General features: G+C 32.6%; 3 protein-coding genes across 5 annotated transcripts in view; all 3 read right to left on the reverse strand.

Moving 5' to 3' along the window:
* Positions 1-25,671, reverse strand: part of slc8a1a (solute carrier family 8 member 1a) — a 103,440-nt gene extending 77,769 nt beyond the window's left edge. The window contains exons 1-2 of one of the 2 annotated variants that reach the window (XM_009306112.4): positions 25,562-25,671; positions 1,258-1,704 (exon numbers count right to left, since the gene is read on the reverse strand). The gene's annotated coding sequence lies outside the window, so the exon portion shown is untranslated. Of the gene's footprint in view, positions 1-1,257; positions 1,705-25,561 lie in introns of those variants that run through there. The other variant, XM_021479615.2, reaches the window with a different exon arrangement.
* mala.1 (mal, T cell differentiation protein a, tandem duplicate 1) lies at positions 18,330-25,671 on the reverse strand. Of its 2 annotated transcripts, none has more exons than XM_073916139.1 (4): positions 25,562-25,671; positions 19,058-19,225; positions 18,838-18,969; positions 18,330-18,656 (listed from the first exon to the last, which is right to left on the reverse strand). In XM_073916139.1, exons 2-4 carry the CDS (start codon positions 19,106-19,108, stop codon positions 18,582-18,584), a joined length of 258 nt encoding a protein of 85 aa, XP_073772240.1. In that variant the 5' UTR covers positions 19,109-19,225; positions 25,562-25,671; the 3' UTR covers positions 18,330-18,581.
* mala.2 (mal, T cell differentiation protein a, tandem duplicate 2) lies at positions 20,442-23,785 on the reverse strand. The gene is given in 4 exon segments (NM_001077463.1): positions 20,442-20,752; positions 22,235-22,366; positions 22,454-22,621; positions 23,664-23,785. Coding segments are annotated over 4 exon segments (465 nt in total). The 5' UTR covers positions 23,754-23,785; the 3' UTR covers positions 20,442-20,677.
* Positions 25,672-25,853: the final 182 nt, after the last annotated feature.

Genomic DNA, 25,853 nt, shown 5'->3' on the forward strand with positions numbered 1-25,853 from the left:
AAACTCACTTAAAGGCGCATAATGAGCCAAGACTGTAAAACGTGTTTAGTTACTTTAAGCGACTGCAATTTCCTTAAAAGCAACGAGTTGATTTTACAAAAATGATGTAGGTAAACCCATTGTAACTCGAAACTGTTAAGTTTTTATTTTTAACTGTTGACTTTTTCACAAGTCAACTAATCTCCTTTAAGTGTCAGACTATTTTAGCACATCTGTTTTCAAGTAATTACTGTAATTATTACAATATTACTTTGTGCCTCATTAAGTCTGTAAAGTATACAATTATAGCCTGTATTGAATTTAGAAGACACATTGGAGTCTAAAAGAGCAGATTGTAATTTTGCAGAAAAGCTGAAAAAAGCCTAATAAAATAAGTGTATTGGAAAAAAGTGATTGATTTACTTTTAAAAAGTGAGCAGAATTTGCATAATTATAAAAAAAATAAGTCAACTTAACAGTTCCAATGGGTTTACTTACAGTAGATTATGTTTGTAAAGTCAACTTGTTGCTTTTAAGGCAATTGGTTTACTTGTTTAAGTAACTAATTACTATTTACAGTGTATGTTAATATTATCAGATAGTCATTTGATTCAACGCTTACGTTAAATAATGTTAGTTTCAAATGATTAACCAGTTAGTGAAAATGTATTTATTTGCCAAATCCAGTCTTTACCTATTTAAGTGATAAGTTGATATCTGTAAAAAAATGATTGGTTCCACAAAATCCCTTCAAGTCATCTTAGTGCAATTCAAAGATATATTAACGGTCTTAAGTGAATTGAACATAAAAAAGTTGTCCACAAAAAAACCTCAGGAACGGAGTTGTTTCACCTCATTTTAAATAAGTAGATTTAACAAACAGCAATAAATAAATAAATAAATAAATAAAACTGAGTGAAGGTAACTTCATTTGTAACTTAATTTGTTTGTTTAAATTAAATTTGCAACCAGTCAGATAAAAAAAAAAAATCCGTAAATCCAACAAAACATTTATTTTTTTATTGTAATAAGCAAAAAAAATGTTTGGCATAATTGATTTTATCCAACTAACTATTCCTTTCTGCTTATACTTCTAATGATTTAATTAGAAATTTAAGACATTTTACACAGAAACAATCCAATTGAATCAAAACCATTACAGTACATAACAGGCTTAACATATCCAGCCATTAAACCATCCAACAAGCCATTCACACAATAAAGCACTGTCCTCTAACAACTTTAGATCCCCTAAAAAACTATCAATTCGACACTCACCTCTGTATTCCCAGCGGTGCAGCGAGAGACTGTCTATGCGGAGGAGCGTTGGCCGATAAACTGTCTAAATTTAACAGAAACAGGCATTGTCTCTGGCCTGCTGGGCCCGGTGAGTGCCTCTAAACATGGACAGCATAGTTGGGTTGTTGCTTATCGTTCTCTTCTCCCTCAACCACTTCCATACAAGGCTGTGCTGGGAGCCTGTCACTCGCTGCCCGCTCGGTGAAGCTCTCGTATCTGCCAGCTTCTTGTCCTCAACAGACACGTGCAAGATAAAGAGGCTCCTCTGGCAGGTATTGCTTTCTTCTCGGCTTGTGCATGCGTGTGGGGGGGCATATGTACTGTATGTGTTTGAAAGGAATGTGTCAGGGATGTATGAAGCTCTCCTGGTGTTTTTCCACATTTTTCACTTGGAGGATTTGATATCTTCTGATGTTGCGAGGCATCCTGAGAGGTTAAGAGAAGCTGGGTTAATGTTTAGTGTTATTTTTTAGGGCCATTACAGTACTTCACTGAAAAAAGTTTAATTTAAATGTAAGGTAAGACACTGTATTTTTCATACAATTCCCTGTGTTTTCATAGGTGATTTTGCACTTTTTTGGTTTTCATAAAATCAAAAAAAAATTACAGAATAAAATATTATATATATTTACACTGATCTCCTTCAAATGACAACTAAAACCCATCTCTTCTGTGAACACCTGAACCCTGGTGAATTATACCAAAATCAACTTGAAGCACTTTCTTTCTCTCTCCCTCTCTATAAAATTAATAATAAAAAACTCTAGCACTAAATTTTCTGAGCACAAACAAGTTAGTTTGAATAAACAGCACTTCTTGTGTGTATTGCCTCTTCTTGCTGAATGCCTCCTCAATTTTAAGTCGCTTTGGACAAAAGCATCTGCTATGACTACATGTATTTGTAAAATGTTCAGTATAATGGAAAGCACTTTATCAATTGCATATTTTTAAATGTAGTTTTTAAAAAACATTATAATAATTATCCATAAATCTCCAATACAGCAGCTCTTACAACCACCAAAATTCCCAAATTTATTATTGCGAACACATTTCATTCTACAAAAAAATAAAATAAATAAAATAAAAATAAAATAAAAATAAAATAAGTCAAAGTGGTGTGATAAAAAGAGTTTGCTTTGTTCCAAAACCCTTTGGGCAAAAACAAACAAACAAACAAAAAAACTTTCTTAATATGCCTAAAACTCGCTTACAATCCTTAATGTTCCAACAATCAGTTGTGGACGCAAGGTTATAGCAGTTACTTAGCATGTTAGCATACTTGCATTGTATTGTTTTAATATATGTAATTAGGTCGAATTTGGTCAAAGTTATGTACAGTATATTGTATGTTGAGAAGTTTTTGACATGTGAAGTTAATGTGTAATACTTTGCTTGCTTCAGTTTTGCTCTCCCTTTATACATTTTTCAAACAAAGTACAGTTGAGGTCAGAATTATTAGCCTCCCTGATTTATTAACCCCCGTTCCCCCTCGTCTATAATAACTGATTTGTTTTATCTTTGCCATGATAACAGTAAATAATATTTGACTAGATATTTTTCAAGACACTTCTATACAGCTTAAAGTGACATTTAAAGGCTTAACTAGATTAATTAGGTTAACTAGGCCGGATAGGGTAATTAGGCAAGTTGTGCTATAATGATGGTTTGTTCTGTTGATTCTAGAAAAAAATATAGCTTAAAGGGACTAATAGTTTTGTCCTTAAAATGTTTTTTATAAAATTCAAAACTGCTTTTATTCTAGCTGAAAACAAATAATACTTTCTCCAGAAGAAAAAATATTATCAGACATAGTGTGAAAATTCCTTGCTCTGTTGAACATCATTTGGGAAATAGTTAAAAAAAGAAAAATTCTTGTCCAATCTACAGTATATCAAAACAGAAACAGAAGACAGAGATAGAAACTTTAACATTTGGGACACAATACTCAACTGCAACACAGCAGTCTACAACTATACAAAACTCAATACAATACATGCAATGCTTCAACATAATAGTTATTATAAAAAGAACTAAAGATGCCATAAAAATGATGTTATTACACCCAATACATAACTGTATAACTGTAACCCACCATGTAAATTTGTACTCGAGCAGCTTTTACCTAAATGTACTACTTTCGCATTTTAAATAAATATTAATATAATATTTCGCACTTCTAAATCCCTTTAAACAAAAACAGCTGCAAGTAATGCATATTTTACGTTTACAATTTTAATACATTATATTTTTTAATTCATTTTTTAAATTGTTTTATTATTATGCTGGTGATAGTTTAAGTGCTAACCACTGAGCCACCTTGTTGCCCCCTATATACTGTATATAAATATATATAAATATATGAATATATATATATATATACACACACACACACAGTTAAAATGATGAATTATTAAGTCTTAGCCCCAGTTTAAGTTATTTATTGTCCATCATCATTTTTTTATGTATCATAATCCCGCTTATAAATCAGTGCATTTACGGATTAGTTGCATGAGAATGAAGTGATAAAACATTTTTAGCCTATTTAGACGTACTGCGTTTTGATGTCTAACTGAGCTCTGTGAGTAGGGCAAATAAAAGCACACAGACTCGCGAACACATGAATCATGACTGTGTCTGGCTAAACTGCAACATCCAATAAACATCAATGTAGGCTACATTTCAGTATATGACAATCGTACAGGAAAAGTAGATGATCTGTTTGACATAATCAGTTCTCTTGTGAATTTGTTTAGGGCTTCTGGCAATTTCTTCAGTGATGGTTCTGCCCTTTATCACAATCAAGTGGTAAAGTGCACTTAAAAGCAAGTACTTACTATTTTTGTCACACAATCAGTAAAGGGAACGTACTGTGAATTGAAGAAGGGTAATTCTCAACTAAAATACTGACTCTCTTACTTTGATTTAATTCTTGTTCTATTTACATTTTTCTCCCACAACGATTGATCACAAAACTTATTGCTCTCATCTTGACCTTATTATTTAGGGCATGAGATTTGCACTTTATTGTTATTTTTGTTTACTTTTGCATTATGAGTTGTAATTAAAAAATGTTTATTCAGCCTGATCTCACGAGGAAACGTAAGTATTTTACGTTTTGTCAGTTTAGTGGCTGGAGTTCAGTCGTACGATTTTAAAAAGGAGGCATGGCACCCAACCTCACCCCTAACCCCAACCGTGATTGGGTGATGAGCAAATAATACTAAATTGTACAAATTCATACGAATTAGCCACTAAATCAAAAAGTTACGAATTGCGGTGAGATTGCGTTGGTTTATTATGATACAATATATGGCAATGCAAAGCCAAAGATGTGTTTAAATAAACTGTAATAAATAAATTAATAAAAAAATAAAGTAAAGAAGCAACTTTTAAACATTTGTTTTTATTATTTGATGGACAAACCTTCTAATGAATTAAAAATGTAAATAATAAACAATGTACTACACTGTAAAACAATCTACGATCAATTGGCCCAAACAGCTGATGTTATTAGGTTATTGTAACTTACTAAACTAAGTTAATCATGTTCTAACTAAAATGCTAAGTTACACAAGGTCAGTTTAACATAATATTAGTTTTATGGACTCATAAGGTTAATTTGATTCAGCTTAAAAATTTTAAGGCAACCTGTTTTACAGTGTACCAATTATGTTTAAATAAACTGTATTTAACAAATAAATGTGATAAAATAAGGGTAACTCTTTCAATGTGGGCAAATATCAGTCAACGTTTACTTATTTTTGCTTTTGTTAATATTATTATCATTATATCATTAATATCATTATTTTTAATTATTCAAATTATATATTTTATATGTTTAATATTAATTTATTATAATATATTTTTAATTTACACTCTAATGCTGTCACAATCCTCAGCGATTTAATCCTTGTTGATTGCTGGTAAACGGAGATCGATATAGAACTACAAATCCGCCATTATATGTACTACAGATCCATTCATGCACCGCTCACACGCACCTGTTCCGGATTCCGCTGATTGCACACACAGCCAGAGGATTGTAAAGGACTGATTACAAGGACTAATTATACAGCGCACACACATTAGTGCTGAGTCTTGTTTATCTGTTACCGTGAACATTACGACACGTTTCTCTTGTGTTTTGACCCTCACCTTGTTTGTTTACGTTGTCTGCTGCCTGCACTGACCATTTGCCTGTGTATTGACTACGACTCTGGATTGCTTGAATACAACTGTTTGTTTCAGTGTTGACTGTTGTTTGCCTGACTATGCTCCTAATAAACCCAGCATTTGAATCCTCAATTCTATTGTCAGCGTCCATCACATTACAAATGCCTAACCCTGAAATTGTTTTAAAAATGTTTAATTATAAGGATAAAAATTTTAATTAATAATTAAGATAACACAGTAAGAAATTTTATATAGTAAAAGTATAGTAGGCATGCACTTAAACCACAAAATAAAAATTATATGGGTGTGCATGTAATCTCTAGCCTGATCTCATGAGGAAACGTAACCATCTTATGTTTAGTCAGTTTAGTGACAAATTTGTACGAGTTAGTACAAGTTCAGTCTTACAAAAATGTATAATTTAAAAAAAAGTGGCGTGGCCATTTGATTTGATTTGATAATATAGCCACTAAATCAAAAATGTACGAAATGCCATGTGATTGCATTGAAATCTCAGTTTTTTCCAAACCTGCTAAACATTTATGAATTAAATGGGGTCACCATGGGGACGTTGCATTTTGTTGATGCTCAACGTCAGGCCGTCATCAATGTCCAATCTAAAATTAACCAAATATTAACATCTAATGATGATACAGCTTGATGTTGTGTGGACGTTACCACTATGACATCTATCAGATGTTGAATTTTGGTTGTTATACCTGACGAATACATGTCAGTATTTGACATCAATATGACAGTGGTTTAAGATGTTGGCCACTCTCTAACACCTAACACCTTATTAAAATTAACCTAAAATTAATCAAACATCAACCTCATTTGACTTCGTTATTGAAAATCAAAATAATGTCCTTAGATGCTGGCTAGACATTTAATTTTGGTCAACCGACATCACAGTCTAAATCTAACCTAATATTAACATCTTATGACGTTGTGTGCCTGCTGGCCAATAACTAGATGCACTACAGAATGTTACGTTTACACACATCCACAAATTTCATGAAAACGCATCAGCTTTTTATAGCGTAATACTCACTACTCTGTACTCTTGAATACTTTTAAAAGCTCAACTTTTTACATTCATTAAGTAATATTTAGTTAAGAAAAAAAAAGTTAAGACAATATATTTTTTATAATAACCTAACAGCAGGCTTTGTACTAACCAACATCAACTACAGCTGTTAAATGAAACCCATTATAAATGAACTGTGTGTGCCAGCGATAAGGATGAAGTTACCACAGCTCATATTACTCACATCTAACACGGAGAAGACAACATGTAAGTGTAACCTTTCCTACCATATCTCTGCAATCATCTTTCCATAATAATGATGCCACAGTATCAGAACATGCTGGCAGCAGATGACACATTCCCATGACATTGGTGTTTTTCTGTCTGACTAGTCATCATGATTTATGCATAGATCGGTAGGCATCTAATGTATGACTGTTTTCCAGACGAGGTCCATTTCAAACAGTGCCTTATTTACTGTGTACATTGTGATGATTCATGATTCCCAGTACTCCGATTATGCCATATCCTACACATATGAAGTGACATATGAACTTGCGAAGTCATCTTGTTTTGGTTTTTTAATGATTCTAGCAAGCACAGACGCTAATCTGTGATTAAACTAGCTGTCAGCACCCCTCAAAAATTGCGATTATGAGAACTTTCTTGGCGTTTGCTGAAAACTGCAGTTGGGAATCATCCTCTTATGAGTCCTTAAATAACTTTGAAGTTGCTTAGATTAAGTTTTACGCATCCTGTTGTTGATGGCTGAAGAGGTCATCGTTAAATAAGTGTTTGTCGCAAATATGAGCTAAATTTATACATCTCTGATCTCAGCCTACTCTATTACAGTTAAAGTATCCTTATGATGTTTGTGTTACATAAAGTGAATATTAAAAAACACACAAGAGAAGTTCTGTAATTCAAAAAAGCCAAATCTCTGACAAATATGCTGACGTCGTTTATAAAGCCCGTATTTATTCATACCCCTGCCTGGCAATTTTGACCTAAAGTTACTTTTATTTAATCAGCACATTTTGACCGTAAATAACACAGGTTTCTCCCAAAATATAGTAAGATGATGTACAAAAGGCATCATTGTGGAAAAAAATTCTCTGCTTATAATTACATTTACAAATAAATGGCATGTCCAAAAATATTCATACCCTTTGCAAACTCTCACATGTTTGAAATACAAAATTCTATATCATAGGTTTCAAACTCATGGAGGGCCTTAGCTGTGCACAGTTTAAATTTGTGTATGCGAAATTCTGTCGTACAGCCCTGCGAAAAGGGGCGGGATTAAACAAAATTATTAGGCATTGAAAAAGCGAGAGATTGTTCCATGTTTTACATTTCTGTCCAGAGAGGTCATGTTTTGATCCTCGGTTGGTCTCACGCAGTCAAGTGATGCATTTTCGCCGGTCAGAGTTCACCAAGCTTGAACTTTGCACCGCAGCAACCTGTGAAACTTAACGCATGACCCTGCATTTCCGGTCTGACTCATTCGCGTGCGTATGAATGAAAGTCTATGGGAGCTTAATGCTGCGGTCACACTATAGTTTGAACATGCGAAATTCTGTTGCAAGGTGCTGTGAAAAATGGCGGGATTAAAGAGACGATTAGACATTTAAAAAAGTGAGCGATTGGTCCATATTTTACATTTCTGTACAGAGAGGTTATGTTGTAATGTTCTATTGGTCTCATGTAATCACCTGATGTGATTTTGCAGGTCAGTGTTCTCCAAGCTTGAATTTTTCAACTCGTCACATGAGCTTGTGTTTCCGTCTGCTGCATTCACATGCATTTGAATGGAAGTCTATGTAACGAAAAGTGCAGTGTGACACCCTTGTTCTATACCATTCCAAATAGTCCAAATTGTTTTAAAGCAACCTAATTACGCAGATTCATTGGGAACAGCGGTTTTAATCAACTTTTTAATCATAAGATCACAGTTGTTTCTCAATTCCAAGAACACAGAGAACGGATTTAAATTCTCATGGAGACCTCAAAATAACAAAACTGGGAAGACTGCAAGCAGAAAATAAAAAACACAACCTCTGAGAAATGAGAACCTTCATGGATTTTAATGAAAAATTATTTAAACATTACTACATTCATACAATTTTTTTTTCTTGAAAACCCATTTTGGCACAATAATAATAAAACAGATTTCAATATCAATTTAGGCAAATTAACACCCTTAATGTGTCTTAATGTGTTTAAAATGCCTTTATTAAGATTTTTAAGTGAATGTTTACTTTCACTGTGTCTTCTAGGGAAACTGTTGAGAAAATTAAGCTAAATCTCTAGAGTTTAATAATATATAGACATATGAAATACCTTTATTTAGCTGCAATGACTTCTGGGACTTCTATAGCAAGTTATGCGCTCAAGTTTGCATTCGATACATCCAATATCAAGAACGCATTAAGGTCCTTGGTCACTATGGACTCTTTTCACATTTCTGGGTCTTTCAGTAACAGAAGTCATCAATTGAGTTAACTTAGAGCGCAGGAAATGGGAGAGTACAACAAATTATTTTTTTACAATCCTATTTTCTGAAATAATAATAAGAGAAAACAACATCAAATTTAATGTCCTGCCCCACAGATGCTGCATTTCAAGCGCCTTAAACAAGTAATTTCTTTTTTTGAAATTTGATGCAAAGATGATATAATGTATGTATACATAAATACATATAATATTACTATGTTTAAAAAAAAATCTAAATATGAAAAACTTTCAAGGACTTAAGATTATGATGACCTTTTAATGCTTCATCTTGTGTAAATGATATTTGTAAATGAACTTTGGCTGTTGATGACGTTATACAAGAACACAAAATTGCTTAAAAATGCACATTGAGAAACAGCCCATATCTAAAGGTGTTTTTTACCTGTTGAGTTTATTAAAACAACTGTTTCCAATACATCAGGGTAGTTAGGATGCATCAAAACACCTTGTACTATTTGAAATGGTAGAACTTTCTTTCTTTCCATCCATCCATCCATCCATCCATCCATACATCCATCCATACATCCATCCATCCATCCATCCATCCATCCATCCATCCATCCATCCATCCATCCATCCATCCATCCATCCATCCATCCATCTATCTATCTATCTATCTATCTATCTCCTGTGGAGGGGTCTGGAGCTTCAAAAGGAAAATAATACTTGATATAATGGAGGAAAAATAGAAAGTCCTTTAATATTTGCAAAAGATAGCTTACATAATGTTAGTAAATGGTCACCAAAATATGAAAATCTCTTTTATGTCACTTTTTTTCACATGAGTATAGAAGATTTCAGCATTTCACCATGCAGCACTTATAAATGACAGACAGTGCAGCTGTGCATTTGGGCTGCAGGAGATCAAATGGAGTATAAGGAGCAGCAGGAGTTTCTGTGACTGAGAGGATTTTATAGGAAGATGAAGAGAGGAAAGTTAATTCACAGACACTTTTCAGAAGTAAAATATTTGCATAATCATAATCTCAGGAACAGAAACCTGATTTCTTTCTAAAAATGATGCTCTATTGTGACTGACCTTTGTTTAACAGAGGGACACAGAGGGACTAAATGTTGTGTAAAATTAATTATAGTAGGTTTACACTTAACAAAAAAGCCTTCTTTCACCTACTGTATGTAACATTGATTAGACTTTTTTTTATCATGGCCTAATGCGGAAAGTCTGATGCCTTTGTCACATCAGGTCTTGATTTCTGTAACTTACTCTTTGGGTACTTCAGTCTGTGTTCTACATTCTGGACCCACATTTGGGGATCAGCAATTATAAAAAGATGCATTAAACTATTTCTGTTTAAAATTTTTTTCTGCTCATCTAAGATACTAAGACAAATGTATTATTGTTTTCACCTAAATATTAAGCAGCAAAACCATTTTCAACCTTGATAATAACAAATATTTTTCCTAAGTGCTACTGTAAAATGTTATTTCAAATGTCATTCAAAACATCATGCTAATGTAAGAATTCAATTAACAATTTCTCTGATTAAAATATTTACTTTTAACATTTTATTTGTATTTATTTTAATTAGTATTAATGTAATAAAAAAATTTCAATCACAAATATTTCAGAATTATAAAGATATAAACTTAGAATTCCAAGAAATCACAAGTCAATCGCAAGTCAATCAAATGTCTATGTGGTTAAGTATGAAATTCAGGTGCAATTCTGACGTTTTTTTCTGAAAATTGCAACAAAATTAAGCAGATTTTAATGCAAGTGAATTTAAAAGTCATACTTGCAAGATAAAAAGTCATAAAGGCGCAACTGCGAGGAAAAAAATCTTGTAATCCTAATCTTGTTTCACTAGATCAACTATTTTTAACCACCATTTCAAAACGTCAATAGCAGAGAGTGACTGAGGATCAGGCTTTGCGGTATCAATGAGATTACAAGGACACTCACACCTTCCAAAGCTATTTTTTTCTTTGTTTATCTACTTTCCTAGCCAGATATGCTCTTGTGCAGAGGTGTTGGAGCTGACAGTAATGAGAGAATGGGGATTTAATAAGTGAAGCTCTTCATCACTGGTGGATCTATAGATGCAGCAGCTGAGAAGGTCAAGAACGGGTTATGAAGGGCTACACTGGAAAGTGACTTCAATGTGCTATGTATGAAGAAATTACAGAATGGTTATGATGAAAATGGTGTGGGTTGTGGGTTTAACATGCAGTTATGCACAGCACACTCCAGTGGCTAAAAGATAAAATGGAATTTTTCTGTAGCCTTCCACTGCTACTGTTTTTGTGATGAGCTGGTGGTGTGACAATAAAATAAAATGGAAAAAAAAAAAAAAATAAACAAAATATATATTTTTAAATAAATAAATAAAATTAAATAATTAAATAAAATAAATAGTTGAATGTTTTGGTTAAACACTGCAGCGCCCAAAATAACAAAATGTTATAAATAAATAAACTATATTAATATAGTAAATAATATAGCAAGTTCATACACTGTAAAAAGTTCTTGCTGTTTTTAATTGTCTTAGTTAAATCAAATTTACTTCTAGTCATCTCAACTTACATTAATCAAACTGACTAAAATATTATGTTTAACTTTTTATAACTTACAAAATATTTGCTGAAACCTGATTAAGTTATTAAAATAAGTGAAAGCAACAAAAATATTTGTATTAATAGCAGTTAAACAAAACAAATAGTTGAAAATAATAATAATATAGTAAATAAATAAACAAATAAAATATAATAAAGGTAAAAAAAGTTAAAGTAAAAAAAGTTGATTAAAAAGGCTAAGAAAATGTACTAAAATATTAGGCTAGACTTTGTATAACTTACAAAAATTTAGTTGAGACCTGATTAACTCATTAAAATAAGTTAAAGTAACAAAAATATTTGTTGCCGACTTCTTGCTTTACGTTTTTTTTACAATGTATGATTAGCAGTTAATTAATAAAAAAATATATAAAAATAATCAGATATTAAAAATAGGTTTAGATAAGCATCGTCCAAAAAATAACAATAGCAAAATGTTAATTAATGCAATGTGACACTAAAAAAATATATGATTAGTCATGACAGCATATGTTTTCAGGTCGTTGTAACTTTTTAAACTTAAGTTAATCATGTTCTAACTTAATTGGATAAGTTACCAAGTTTAACAAGAGAGACTCATAGTTTAACTCTGTAGATGACTCATTTAATGTTCAATCGAGCACTAAAAATTTAAGCCAACCAGGATTTTTTTTACAGTGTATTCATGATGATCACGAATTAGCATTTGTCTAAAAATATTAATTTGAATTACATTTACATATTTTATTATTTGTATTTTTAATTATAAGAATTATTGAGGAACCATTAAATGGCCATTGTACCAAACCTTGTTGTGGGTGGTAGTGTGAAAACACTTTAGAACTTGAAAAATGACATTTGCTGTGTATCTATATATTTAAAATAAGCTGAAACAACACAACTATTGTTTTATATTCAATATTATTAAATTTGTAAAAGAAATAATAAGAACTTAATTACTTCATCTTGTCCCAACACATATCGTTTGTGTGGACAAAGCATTTTTACAGTGAATTATAACTGGCTGAAAAAATAAAGCATCAACCTTTTCTTTTTTAATGGACCAACAGACTGGTTTAAACATTGCCAATGTCCAAATAAATCTTTTTAAAAATATAAATTAATGATAAATGACAACTTTCTTTATTTCTTTTAGTGATACAGTGAAAGCAAAAAGTGATTGAGATGTTCATTCTAACAAACACATTTTCATGGTCAAATGAAAGTCATATAGGTACGGGTTTGACAACATGAGGGTAAGGTAAGTGCCTGACTTCATTGTTGATGGAGTATAAGCAATTTTTTAAATATAATTTTTGAAACTACACTGCTTTCTTAAAACAAAGACACTGCTATTTTATCATCAAGCACAATGCCATTCATACATTTTTAAAGTGTGGTTTTTGAGGCCTCTTTACACATGATGCAATCATGCCATAGTATAATAGAACTGAAAGGTAGAGTTGTTCACCCACCAGTTCAGCCCTCATGAATTATACAGGTCCCAGACGTCACCTTACAGAACACAATTGTCCCCTGATCACCGAGACAAGTATCAACTCGTCCTACCCTTACCCTATTAAAAGCAAGTTAAACCAGTTCTAAAAATCAGCAAAACAGAGACACATCAGGAATTGAAAGACACGCCAAAATAAACTGTTGACAACAGTTTAACAAACCAAATCCTTCAAGGACACTACTGAAATGTTATTGTAGCATCTAGGCAAGACCCATGCAGAGACTCTTGTTTGTTTTAATAGTTTTCAAAGACTATGATATTAAGATGTATTTTGGTCAATCATAATATATTATGTATGACCTAGCATTAATACTGGTTTTTAATCTGCCCCTTTTGGTCACTTGCATTGTTTCTTTGAAGGGTGCATCTAAAGGTGTGTGCAGGGGCATTTCGGATCTAAAATAAGCTTGCATAATTTATGCTGGTTTCGTGTGGTACTGAAATTTGTACTACACTTATATTGTAAAATACAAGTTTCCTAGAAAGAGTTTCTGAGTTTCTATTGGAGGAACCAATGAGCCTCCGAGGATGCGTTTCCCAAACATTGACATAACTCGTGGCTGACCTATCATAGTCCGATGCATCGTTTGGGAAAAGAACAATGTAGTAACAAAGTGTTTTCCCAAAACTGTAGTTTCCCTGTCGCAGATCCATTATTTGAATCACGTTAATTATAACGTAAGATGTCCATAATGACGCTCTAAACGAGGTGAAGTAACTACTTCTTTAGGGAAAACCTCCATAACTTTTTGTGCAAATTACATTGTTTTACACACTCACATTTAAAAAAAAAAAGATTGCAATATTAATTTTAGTTAAAACATGCACTCGTTTTCCATATTAATTGAAACATATGTAAAGGACACATACAGTATACGTAGGACCTACTGTATATACAATTCCTTTACAAGTATTATTGAGAATATTCCATACAAAATCACTTAGCAAACACGTATTCTAATCTCATATATCAATCCTATGAATCGTTAATGATTGTACTTTACAGTAGGCAATTTATTAAGAAATGAAAAAAAAAACAATAATAATAATAATAATAATTATTATTATTATAAAGTAGGATATTTTTTATTAATTTTACGTTTTGTTGAAAATTCTACTTTTACAATTTGACACATTCAAACCGAATAAAAACCAAAACGAATACAATTCGGCTCTTAAATAAGGTCACCTATAGCTTTTGTCATGAGCCACAGCTGCGTTCAAAATGACAAATGTTTTCAAAGTGCACTAAGAAGGGAGCACAATTGTCAATAGGAAGATCGTTCAAACTGAACTATAAAAATACTTTGAAAGCAAATTACACCTAAGCAGTGTTGTAAAGGAACTAATTACAAATACTCAATTTACTGTAATTGAGTAATTTTTCTCAGGAATTGTAATTTACTAAGTAGTTTTAAAAATGTGTATTTTTTACTTTGCTTTAAGTACATTTTTAGTGCAGTAATCAGTGCTTTTACTCCACTACGTTTCTTCAACCTTCAGTCACTAATTTATTTTTTGTTGTCTATGGAGATTAGAAGAATCAGTCCTGTGATTCCTGTCCAATCAAATCACACATAGAAGGTAAATCGCATCAAAATGAACTACCTCAAAATAAGGTTGATCAAAAGAAATATATTAATGCAATTCAAATATATAATATATGATTTGATGTTTACTTTAAAGTTATTGTAAATATTTAATTATATTGTTCAATTATAATGATTAAAATCTTTTTCTGTCAAATAATTTAGTGGCTAAAAAGGTTCAGGCACCGTTTTGGCACCATTTTAAAAGTATCGATTTAGCACCAGTATTGAAATAACCCCAAACGATATCCAACCCTACCTCAAAATATATGCGCTTTATAATTGCAGCAAATTGTTTGGAAGCATTAAAAGTGTACAAGATTCCCAAAATCTTGCATTGACCAAGAGACTCTTAAGATGCATGTCACTGATGAGAAGATGACGGATGTTTACTGTATGAGGATCGAAATGGCCTTAGAGCAGGCACAAGATGTCAACATGATGTCAGAATGAAGTTGTACACCAGTGTCGTGGGGATGATGCATTTTGTTTTTCCATGAAAATCATGGAAGTGTCAGCATGTGATGCCAAAATGACATTGGATGTTTGCTCGACATTGGATTTTGGTCACTTTCCAACACAACTAAAGTCAACCAAATATCAACGTCATTTGATGTTGTGTTTGAACAAATAACGTTTTCCTTAAACACTGGCTAGACAATCTAACCTAATGTTAATGTCTTATGATGTTGTGTGCCTGCTGGGGAATAACTCGATGCACTACAGAATGTTACGTTTACACACACATGCACAAATTACATGAAAACGCATCAGCTTTTAAAAGCATAATACTCACTACTCACTTCTCTTGAGTACTTTTGAAATGGCTACTTTTTACTCATACTTTAAGTAATATTTACAACAGATACTTTTACTCTATACCTACACTACATTTTTAGGCAAGTAATTGTACTTTTACTTGAGTATGATTTTTCAGTACTCTTTCCACCACTGCACCTAAAAGAGATGACTTCAATGTTGTTGTTTTTTTTAATCATTCCAAATTTAAATGTTATAATGTTCTAAACGAATAGGGCATAGGGGGGATTACTGGAAATAGAACACAACCAAGAACTCTGGAGGTTTAGTTGCAAGCGTACAAGTTCGCAACGCAATTTGTGGATGTTTGTTGGAACAACGGATTTGGGAAATGCTAAATCGACAAACTATGTTTGTAACAACGGAGCTAGCAACCTTAACAATGGTTTTCGGAAACGCACCCCAGAATGAGCCAACTTTGCTGATGTTTATTTGGTTTTCTGTTTAAGTGAAGCATCATTTATATAATCATTAGGAGCCATTTTTATTTTATAAACAGTGAATTTAGCATGGATTTGACTGAAAGTCCAGAATAAGCAAGGTGATTAGAGACAGCGCAGTGAATGTTTACTACTATGTTGACCTGGGATGATACAGTATATTTAATTTTTTTCCCATAACAAAGCACTTATTTTGTTGGACATTTCTAAATAGCATGTAATGAACATAAAAAGAGAGTATAGAGAAAGTTGGAAAGTATTTGGAGAGCAGCAACTGTCAACAACCAGCCACAAATCCACACTGAATGGTGTTGTTTTGCAACTGGTAAGACAGCATTGTGCTTTAGGTATTTTTTTTGGATATGAAACAAAAAAAATTCAGGAAGTCCACTGTGAGTAACGTGAGAGCAGTCATTTAGTAGTATCCTTGTGTTGCAATGAGCACTCTTGCAAAACTGTTTTGGAATGAGATGAACTAAGATGGAAGGGTTTTAATGAAACCACAACAGGAGTGACAACAAGACATGCATCTGAACGCAGGTTAATTCCAGGTGGAAACTATAATGAATCTCTTCAGAACACTTGTGATCAGATCAATGAATGTAATGTTAAGACCAGGTGTAAATTGGGCTCTAGACTCTGGAGTGGTTCCAGCAATGATCTAATAACACAGCGATAACACACTGACAACAACTTAATCTTAGACATGAAGAAATACCCACAGCCTAATCACTGATGACCACTAACCAAGACCACAAAGAACAGACAAATGGAGTTGGTGGAAACCTGCAGTGCTAAAAATGACTGAATTTGTTGTGATCTTCTAAGGCAAAGCTGCAAATTAAGCTGATTGTTGAGGAAAAATTTGCAATTTACCTAGTCGACCTGGAGGACATTTAATGCAGAGGCAATCGTTCATTCATTTTCCTTTGGGTTAGTCCCTGATTTAACAGGAGTCGCCACAGCAGAATAAACGTTTTTTTTTTTTTTTTCAGCATGTTTTACACAGCGGATACCTTTCCAGCGGCATCCCAGAACTGGGTAACACACTCCCATTTGAAAAAACAATGCCAATTTAGTTCATCCAGTTCACATATACACTCAAAAAAAAAAAAAAAAAAAAAAACAATTGGATGAACTAAATTTAATTGAGGGCAAGATTTCCATCCAATAAATTTGTTTACCACCAACTTAAAAAAAAAAAAAAAACTGTTTACACAATTAAATGCAATCAAGTTGGTCCAACATGATTTTATCAAATAAAAGTTTAAGTACATTTGTATTTTTATTTAACTTAAACTCAAAGGTCATGTGTGTCTATTATATGTCGTACATTTCGAAGTCTCTTCGTTTTTTTTTTTTTTTTTTTTTAGTTATCCTAAATGAACTAAAAGAGCCATTTTTAAGCATATTTCATGAGTTACATATACAGTTGATTCAGACTGATCTCAGAACTCATTTTTATGAGCAAAGTAACAAACTGCATTTTTGCTAATTAAGCTGCCAACACCCATGATGCACCCAGCATGGGTGCTTCAGCAAGGTTGTAATCTCAAATCTCAAAGCATTACATGAAAATCTTCTAAATCTTCAAACTACAGTGAAGATTAAACTCTAACAAGTCTTTCTATTAACTTTAAACACATAAGATTACTTTTATTGTCAACATTTCACAATCTTAATTCAGTCCCACACAAAGTATGCTGAACTACAAATCCCCTAACCAGGTAGTTGAACCAACACAAAACGCTTAAGTTAACTTAATGGTTTACAAATTTAAGTGGATTTAACATAAAACAAAGGCAAACTCCGCATTGAAATGCCAACTGGCTGGGACTTAAACAAGTGAAATTTTTTGCTGTAAGATGTTTGTGATAACCACTGAGCCATCATGCTGCCCTTGAAACAATATTTTAAGGTCTTTTTGACGTGTAAGCCACCAAACCACAGCACTAAAAAATGAAGGAATTAAATTAACTTAAGTTTTTACAAATTTAAGTGGAGAAAACATAAAAAAATTAAGTTGTCCCAATAAACCCTCAATAAGTGTGTTGTTTTAGCTTATTTTAAATAAGTGGTTTGAACAAATACAAATAAAAAATAGTTTGAACAAACAGCAAATGTTTCGTTTTTTTTTTTGAGCAACCGCATAACTTCATGCTAAAGAGTGCTCCAAAAATAGCTTATGGTATCAACCACGACGCCCTCAGGGTGTCACATTTGCATTTTTATTTATTTATTTATTTTTTGCTTTTGTCTGTCTTTTTTTCCCAGTAAAAAGTAGTTTTATGGTGGTATTGTAAAAGCAGAATCTTGTAAATAGCAAGTTAGTTTAAAAAAAAATCTTGCTAACCTTTCATTTAAAAATAAAGAAATATATGTTTATATAATTAAGCGCCACACCAAAAAGATAGTTTATTATTTTGTTTATTAATTAAGTCATAAATGTAAAAAACATTACTTGAGATAAGAACAATTTACAAAAAAAATATGATGAAAAGGAAGAGGGAAAAAACTTAACTGTTATAAACTTTACATAAATTTATCACATGAATAACTGCTGATGAACTAAATGCATTTTTCAGTATACTTTTTGCAAACATCATGCTTTAAAGGCCAGTTGAGCAGTCATTTGGTTTGCAAAATAAGTTAAAAAGCTACTTTTAGTAGGTCTTCCATCGCAAGGCTGAGAAAATGGTGTGGGTGAAATACAGTAAAGTGGTCAGGAAGGAAAAAACCTGAAATTAAAGACACACAGAGAGTCAACATACTTTAGACTTCAACGTTTAAAACGTGCAGTAAATTTTTAAGATTTTGTAAATTAATGCTTTTTCATTCGTGTTCAAATATTTCACCGTTACTTAATTGTTTTTTATTTAACAGGTAAAACCGATTTAAAAAGAGACTACACAAACTCACCACAGCAGCAATGTCCAGCTGGTAAATAAGGAAAAACATGTTATCTGGCTGACTCCACCCAATGGTTACCAAAGCTAAAAGCACAGATGCGCTGAGATAGAGGACTGTGGCACATCCATGGTATGCTACATCCTGCAGAGAGAAAATTAACAAAACATATAAGATCAAACACAAAAGAAACGATTAAAAAAGTGAAGATGTAAAGAGATTATTAACTCACTGCGGTTGCCCAGGATTTTCTGTTATGATGATACCCACAGACAAACACCATCAACCACAGGAAAGTAGTGAGGAAGCAGGCTATTGTCACAGAAATCACGTACGCCTGAGGGTTGTAAGGTATGAGGTACGTAGATGCCACCAGTGACAACGTCAGACCGCCAAAGATCTGAGAAATGAACATAATAAATAACGTTCTTGAAGTTACTGATCAAGAAAATGTAGGCTAATGTACATAATGAAAATTATGATGGAAACCTCTGTTTTTTGTAAACATCTGAATTGGACAAATGGAAATATGACGCAAAATAGATGAAATAGAAAATGAAAGCTTCTCAAATGTATTAGTAATACCTGATCTATTGGACACTTTTGGTGATTATAGATGTGTGTGCTTTTATTTTATGTTATCATTTTCTTTCAGTTTAACCTTTTATTTTAATTTGAATTTTTTATGTAAAATATTATACAATCATTTTAATTATAAAATACAATACAAATCTAACATTTTACAGTGACTTTTAGTTGGTTTTTCACTTTTAAAAATGACAGATTAGCACTTTTTAAGTATGTATTTATTTACCTAATCAATAGTTTTTAAGAAAATTACTTTAAATAAGCTGACTTTAATAGTGTACGCTTTGGATTAACATTTTATTTTTACATTCTTATCATCATTATAAAACCACAAAATCTCCTTTAAAAAGTTATTAGAACAGATATTAGATTCTGCACTAAACTTAAATTCAATTGGCACCACTGTCTTGCTTGGTTGGGATGTGTGCATCAATAGATTTCTCTTCAGTATTTGGACTTTCTGCAGTGAAAATTAAAGCACACTGAACTGAACTAAACTGAACTTCAACTCTCAAAACTAGAGTGACACATTTTCAATGTACCAGAATGTCTATGTTAAGCTGCTTTGACAAACTAAGTTAGGAGCATAGCCTGCATAAAGCATTTAACAAATTAAATCAACTCACAAGCTCTGGAAGGAAGAGGATGTCAGGAATGATGCAGAAAATTGCCCCTCCGCTTGGTAAGTGACCCAATGGGCCAGTGTTGGTTGCCATATGTGTGTCCTTTTAGTACACGTATAACAAATGTTTAAGGAATTCAAAAGACAAGTTCTATTAAAGAGCTGACAAAAATGCTAGACAGACCTGTTCATCTTGACAGATCTGATGGATTCCATAAGGACACACCCATCTGCTTTATTTATAGTATTTTCTAGACATTTACGTGACAAACACTTGTTTACGAATGGTTATAACGACTGATATGGCGGTACATTAATCAAGTAGAATGTTGTAAAAATCAACAATCATTTATTTAACAATAAAGGAGGATTTTCTTGTTTATAATGAAGCACCACACCAAAGAGATTATTAATTGTTTCCTTTATTATACAAGTCATATTTGTAATAATTTATACTTTAGGTGAGAACAATTTACAAAACAAATACCAGCAGAAAATGTTTTAGAAAATTCATAGTATATGCACTTAAAAGGTGAAGAGCAAACAGGCATTTTACACTATTATCACTTGAATGTCTTTTGCTTTGCTTTTTGAAGATATCATGCTTAAAAGGTCAGTTGTGAGGTCAGAGTGCAGATGTTTTTAGAAAGACTTCCATCTGATGGCTGAGAAAATGGTGTGGATGAAATACAGCAAAGTGGTCAGGAAGGAAAACACCTGAAATTAAAGACACAAAAGTCAATAGACTGTAAAAATGCTGGATTCCATTCAATTCATTTATGTTAGTACAAATTAAGTTAACTGTTTTTACTAATTTAAGTGGATTTAACATAACAATTTAATTGTCCCCCCAAAACTCAAGAACTATGTTGATTTAGCTCATTTTTAGTTGTTTGAACAAGCAGCAAAAAATATTTTTTGGAGTGTACTGTTGACTTTGATGAGTTTTGTACAATGTGTCTTTGGTAATCTTGCACTGTAAAACACAACAGTCAACTTTATCAAATAAAATGAGTGTAGTTAATTCGATTTACAGAAAGTTATTTGTACTTATTTGAAAAGAGTTTTGAACTCAGTATTAAAGGTAATGAGTTAATTAATACCTCATTACTAAAATAGAATAGGTTCACAGTACTCATTTACATTAGTTTTTTTTTTTTTTTACTCAAATGGTTTGTAGCAATTGGTTTCCTCAAACGGTTTGAGTTGCCTTAACTTATTGGGTTTTACTGTGCTCAAATTGTTTCGTTTACTCAAATGGAGTAAGTTCACAGTACTCATTAGGATTAGTTTTTAAACTTAAATGGTTTGTTGCAATCAATTTCCTCAAATGGTTTGAGTTACCTTTTTGGGTTTTACAGTGTGGTAATCAAGATTTTTTTCGGAATATTTATTTCCATTGTCCATCAAAGGTAAGGCTGAAGACAGGGGTGGCAATAGGTGGGAAATTAGGACAATTCTACTTTCCCACTTTCCACTTTCCCACCCCACCCACCAAAAACCCCTAACTCCATCCAACTCTCCCTCCAACACTTTCGTCAGGCGGAACAAACATCCCCCCCCCTCATTTTCACTTGCTTCTACGACTCTCTCCCCTCTTATAATATTCATCTAGACCCTTCCCCACTCGGCTCGATTCAATTTAGTCTGCAATCCACTGTCACGCCCCATCACTTATCACTTTAGTCCATGACACCCATGAGATGTTGACATAGGTGCCACGCCCCGGCTAAACACTTTCACGTCATTCGTGTTTAACTAGTACTTTATTCATTTATTCATTCATTTTCCTTTGGCTTAGTCCCTTATTTATTAGGGAGCATCACAGCGGAATAAACCACCAACTATTCTGGCATATGTTTTACACAGTGGATGCCCTTCCAGTCACCACCAGGTACTGGGAAACACCCATATACACTCATTCACACACACACACTCATGCACTACAGCCAATTTTGTTTACCCATTTTACTCATCTTTGGACTGTGGGGCAAACCGCTGGAGCAACCCATGCAAACACGGGGAGATCACGCAAACACAGAAATACCTACTGGCCCAACCGGAACTCGAACAAGGGACCTGTTTCCTTTGAGGCGACAGTGCTAACCACTGTGACACTGTGCTGCCCAACAAGTACTTTACTGTATTTCTATTCATACTGTATTTACCCATTTAAAAAGGGATTACACATGGACTCACCACTGCAGCAACGTCCAGCTGGTAAATAAGTGTGGTTTCGGTTTGTATTTGAGCAATCCCAATGGTTACCAAAGCTAAAAGCACAGATGCGCTGAGATAGAGGACTGTGGCAAATCCATGGTATGCTACATCCTGCGGAGAGATAATCAAGAAAATAAGACGAAATACAAGAAAAGTGGTAAGAGTTAAAAAGTGAAGTTGTAATGATTATTAACTCACTGCGCTTGCCCAGGAGCTTTTGTTTCGATGAGAGCCACAGGCAAACACCATCAACCAGAAGAAACTAACGATGAAGCAAAATATTGTCACAGAAATCACGTAAGCCTGAGGGTTGTAAGGTATGAGGTACGTAGATGCCACCAGTGACAACGTCAGGCCGCCAAAGATCTGGAAAATAAAAATAATAAAAAAAGTTCTTGAAGTTACATACATAATGAAAATTATGACGGATTTTGCTTGTAAACATCTTGGATATCAACATAAACAACAAAATACATCAAATAGAAAAAGAAAGTTAATTTTTTTCTGATAATTATCAGAGATATTTGGTCTATTAAACTTTTTTGTGATTACAGATTTGTGTAGTTTTAATGTGTGTAAAAAAATTAATTTCAAATGTAAAACATGAAAATATGATAATAAAAAACAAATATAATACAAATAAAATAATGTAGATTGCATTAACATATATAACATACAATAAAAATATATAGTTCTCAAAAAATAAAGGGAACACTTGGTGTTACATTGCATTGTTGAAGAGTTCACTTCATTTTTTGAGCAATTTCGTAACATTTGTTAGATGAACAACATTTGGCTGGTTTAACACTTAAAAATGACATGCGTATACTTTTTACATATGCACTTATTTTTCTGTATCAATAATATTAATAATAATAATAAAAATCACTTTAAGTAAGCTGATGGACCCACCCTTTTCCATCTGCTTTACTTTCAGTACTTGCAAGACATTTGTGTGACAAGAACAAACCTTTATTTACTTGTTTGTCAAATTGCTATTCTGAGCGACACATAATAATTTTGAATAATGTTGATGGTAGTTGATAAATTATCTAATATTTGTTAATTTGGAAAGTTATTCTTTTAAAAAAACTATCATTCAGGAGAATTTACGGTTTTATTATATGAAATTTTGCATTTGCTTAATTTCCTTTCTTTTATTTTTACATATCATCATAATAAACCATTTATTCTCCAGAATAAATCTTGACTATTAAATAAACAGTGTTTCAAAATAATTACTTTCCCAATTAACGAAAATAAGACAACTTTACAGATCAGTATTTGAATCTACATTACAAAATACAATTTTTCAAAACATCCTTTATTCTAAAATGCTTAATAGACACTTTAAATGAAATAAGTGCAGTGCATAAAGCATTCAAACATCAGATTAAAATCAACTCACGAGCTCTGGAAGGTAGAGGATGTCAGGAATGGTGCAGAAAATTGCCCCTCCGCTTGGTAAGAAACCCATCTGGCCTGTGTTGGTTGCCATATGTGTGTCCTTTCAGCACAGGTAGAACGAATGCTCAAGAAATGAAGATGAGCTTTATTAAAGAGCTGACCTAGGGGTAAAAAGACCTGTTCATCTTGATGGATCAGATAGACCCACCCATTTGCTTTTTTTGTTTCTACTTTCTAGACATTTGTGTGAGAAGGACAAACACTTGTTTATTGTTTGTCTAATAATTATCATGATTGATACATCATATTTTTTTATTAATGTTGATGGTTGTTGATCTTTTTAAAAATAGTCAGGAAAGTTTTATTTACTGTTTGATGACACAACAACCCACTGTGCGTTCAACATTTTATCAAATAATAATAACAAGCCAGTATCTGTGCTCATGGTGGTGCAATATTTGTTAATTATATGTCAATGCAAAATATTGGTGAAACTATTTTGAAATAAAGTGTATTTAAAATATCACTTATTTGATTAGATTTGCCCTGCTGACTTATAGCTATGGTATTTAAATACAAAAACTATTACGAAACAATGAAAAATATGTTGCAACATTCGTTTTACCGTTTGGATAATAATAAGTTGTGATCTGGTTACCTGGGTGGGTTCGATTTCATTGTGTTTAAGTAGAACACAGGTGAAGAGAACATGAGTCAGAGCGTCAGAGCATGACTCAGAATTCAGTTTCACACACGGCAGCTAATCAATGAAATATTCTTGCAGTCCTATGCCATGTGTAGTGGCAAAAGGTGGTCATAAGGGCTTATGAAGTGGCATTTACTGGTTTTTACACAGATTTACTCCAACAGTATTTAAGCTCGAACAGTTGTAAAAACATGGTTAATGTTGTATTTACTACGCTTTTCCTAAAACACACACACAGAGGGACAGGGAGAGGGAGGGAGGGTCTTATGACTATTGTAGTAAGATGTTTAGGTTTCTGTTTCTCATGGTTTTACAGCAATAAACATAGTAATTATTCTATAGTTTGATTGCAAATACTTAATAAAATCAATAGTAAATGTACTTTATTTTAATTTAACATTAATCAGGGTTTCCACGCTTTCATGAACAGCAGATTCAAGGACTTTGGATTACTTTTTACAGCACCATTCGTTTAAAAACAAGCACCATATGCACAATGAAAGTACTTAACATTTCATTTACACTTAATATTTACGTTGAGTGATTTTCAAAAAGTTTGACTGTTTTAAAAAGTCATGTTTAAAGAACTTTAATCAAATTTGTTGAATTCGATACTGGTTATATTCAAATGCAGTTTCTGAAATATTGATAACATGTCAGTGCTATTGTACAATATTTAAATGTAAGGTTTTTAATTCAAGGACTTTTTCAGTTTTTTTTATTTATTTAGTTTTTGACAATTGAGTAAAAATGTTGAAATAAAACCATAAACAAATTTCATTTCTAATTTTATTCAAGCACTTTCAATGGCATGTGTTTGATTTTAAGAACTTGCAGCCCTTGAATCCATACTGTATGTCTGAAATAAGAATACTTTTAAGTACTTTCAAGAAGCATGGGAACTCTGATTTATACTTACTATGGTTTGACTTGCTTTGTTAAAAGCTACTATGGTTTTACTTTAAAACATGGGCCTAAGGTTATAGTACTGTTATAAAACAATAGTTTTAATGTGTTTAATGAAAATGCTATGGTAAAAACCATCGTAAATGTTGTGGTTACTATGGTTTTGCTATATTAAACATAGTTAACCCATGATTGTTGTAGTAACACCACGGTTCATTTCTATTAAATGACAAATAAAAACATTTCCAAAAAGACTGATTACACCCAAGTTATTGATTGTAACTTACAGTTGAGGTTCTGCAGATTTTTCAGTCACGAAACGTACTTGCTCTGCTTTACCACTTTTTGCAAGAGCTTTTTCGCTTATTTTGTCCGAACGTTTTCGGCACTCAATCATAAAACTTACTAACGTTACAAACGTTGTTTATATTTGAGAAATATTTTACCGAGTATCACGTAGTCCACGCAGCTGCCTGTTTTTTTTTAATGTCACATTGCCATCTAGTGGCTAGTGTGTGGTACAGTACATGAAGACGTTATCACGTGGTTTTGGTTACTGTACTCAGCGTTATTAGTGAC

The sequence above is a fragment of the Danio rerio genome, chromosome 11 (genome assembly GCF_049306965.1).
Source record: "Danio rerio strain Tuebingen ecotype United States chromosome 11, GRCz12tu, whole genome shotgun sequence".
In the NCBI taxonomy this organism is placed as follows: domain Eukaryota; kingdom Metazoa; phylum Chordata; class Actinopteri; order Cypriniformes; family Danionidae; genus Danio; species Danio rerio.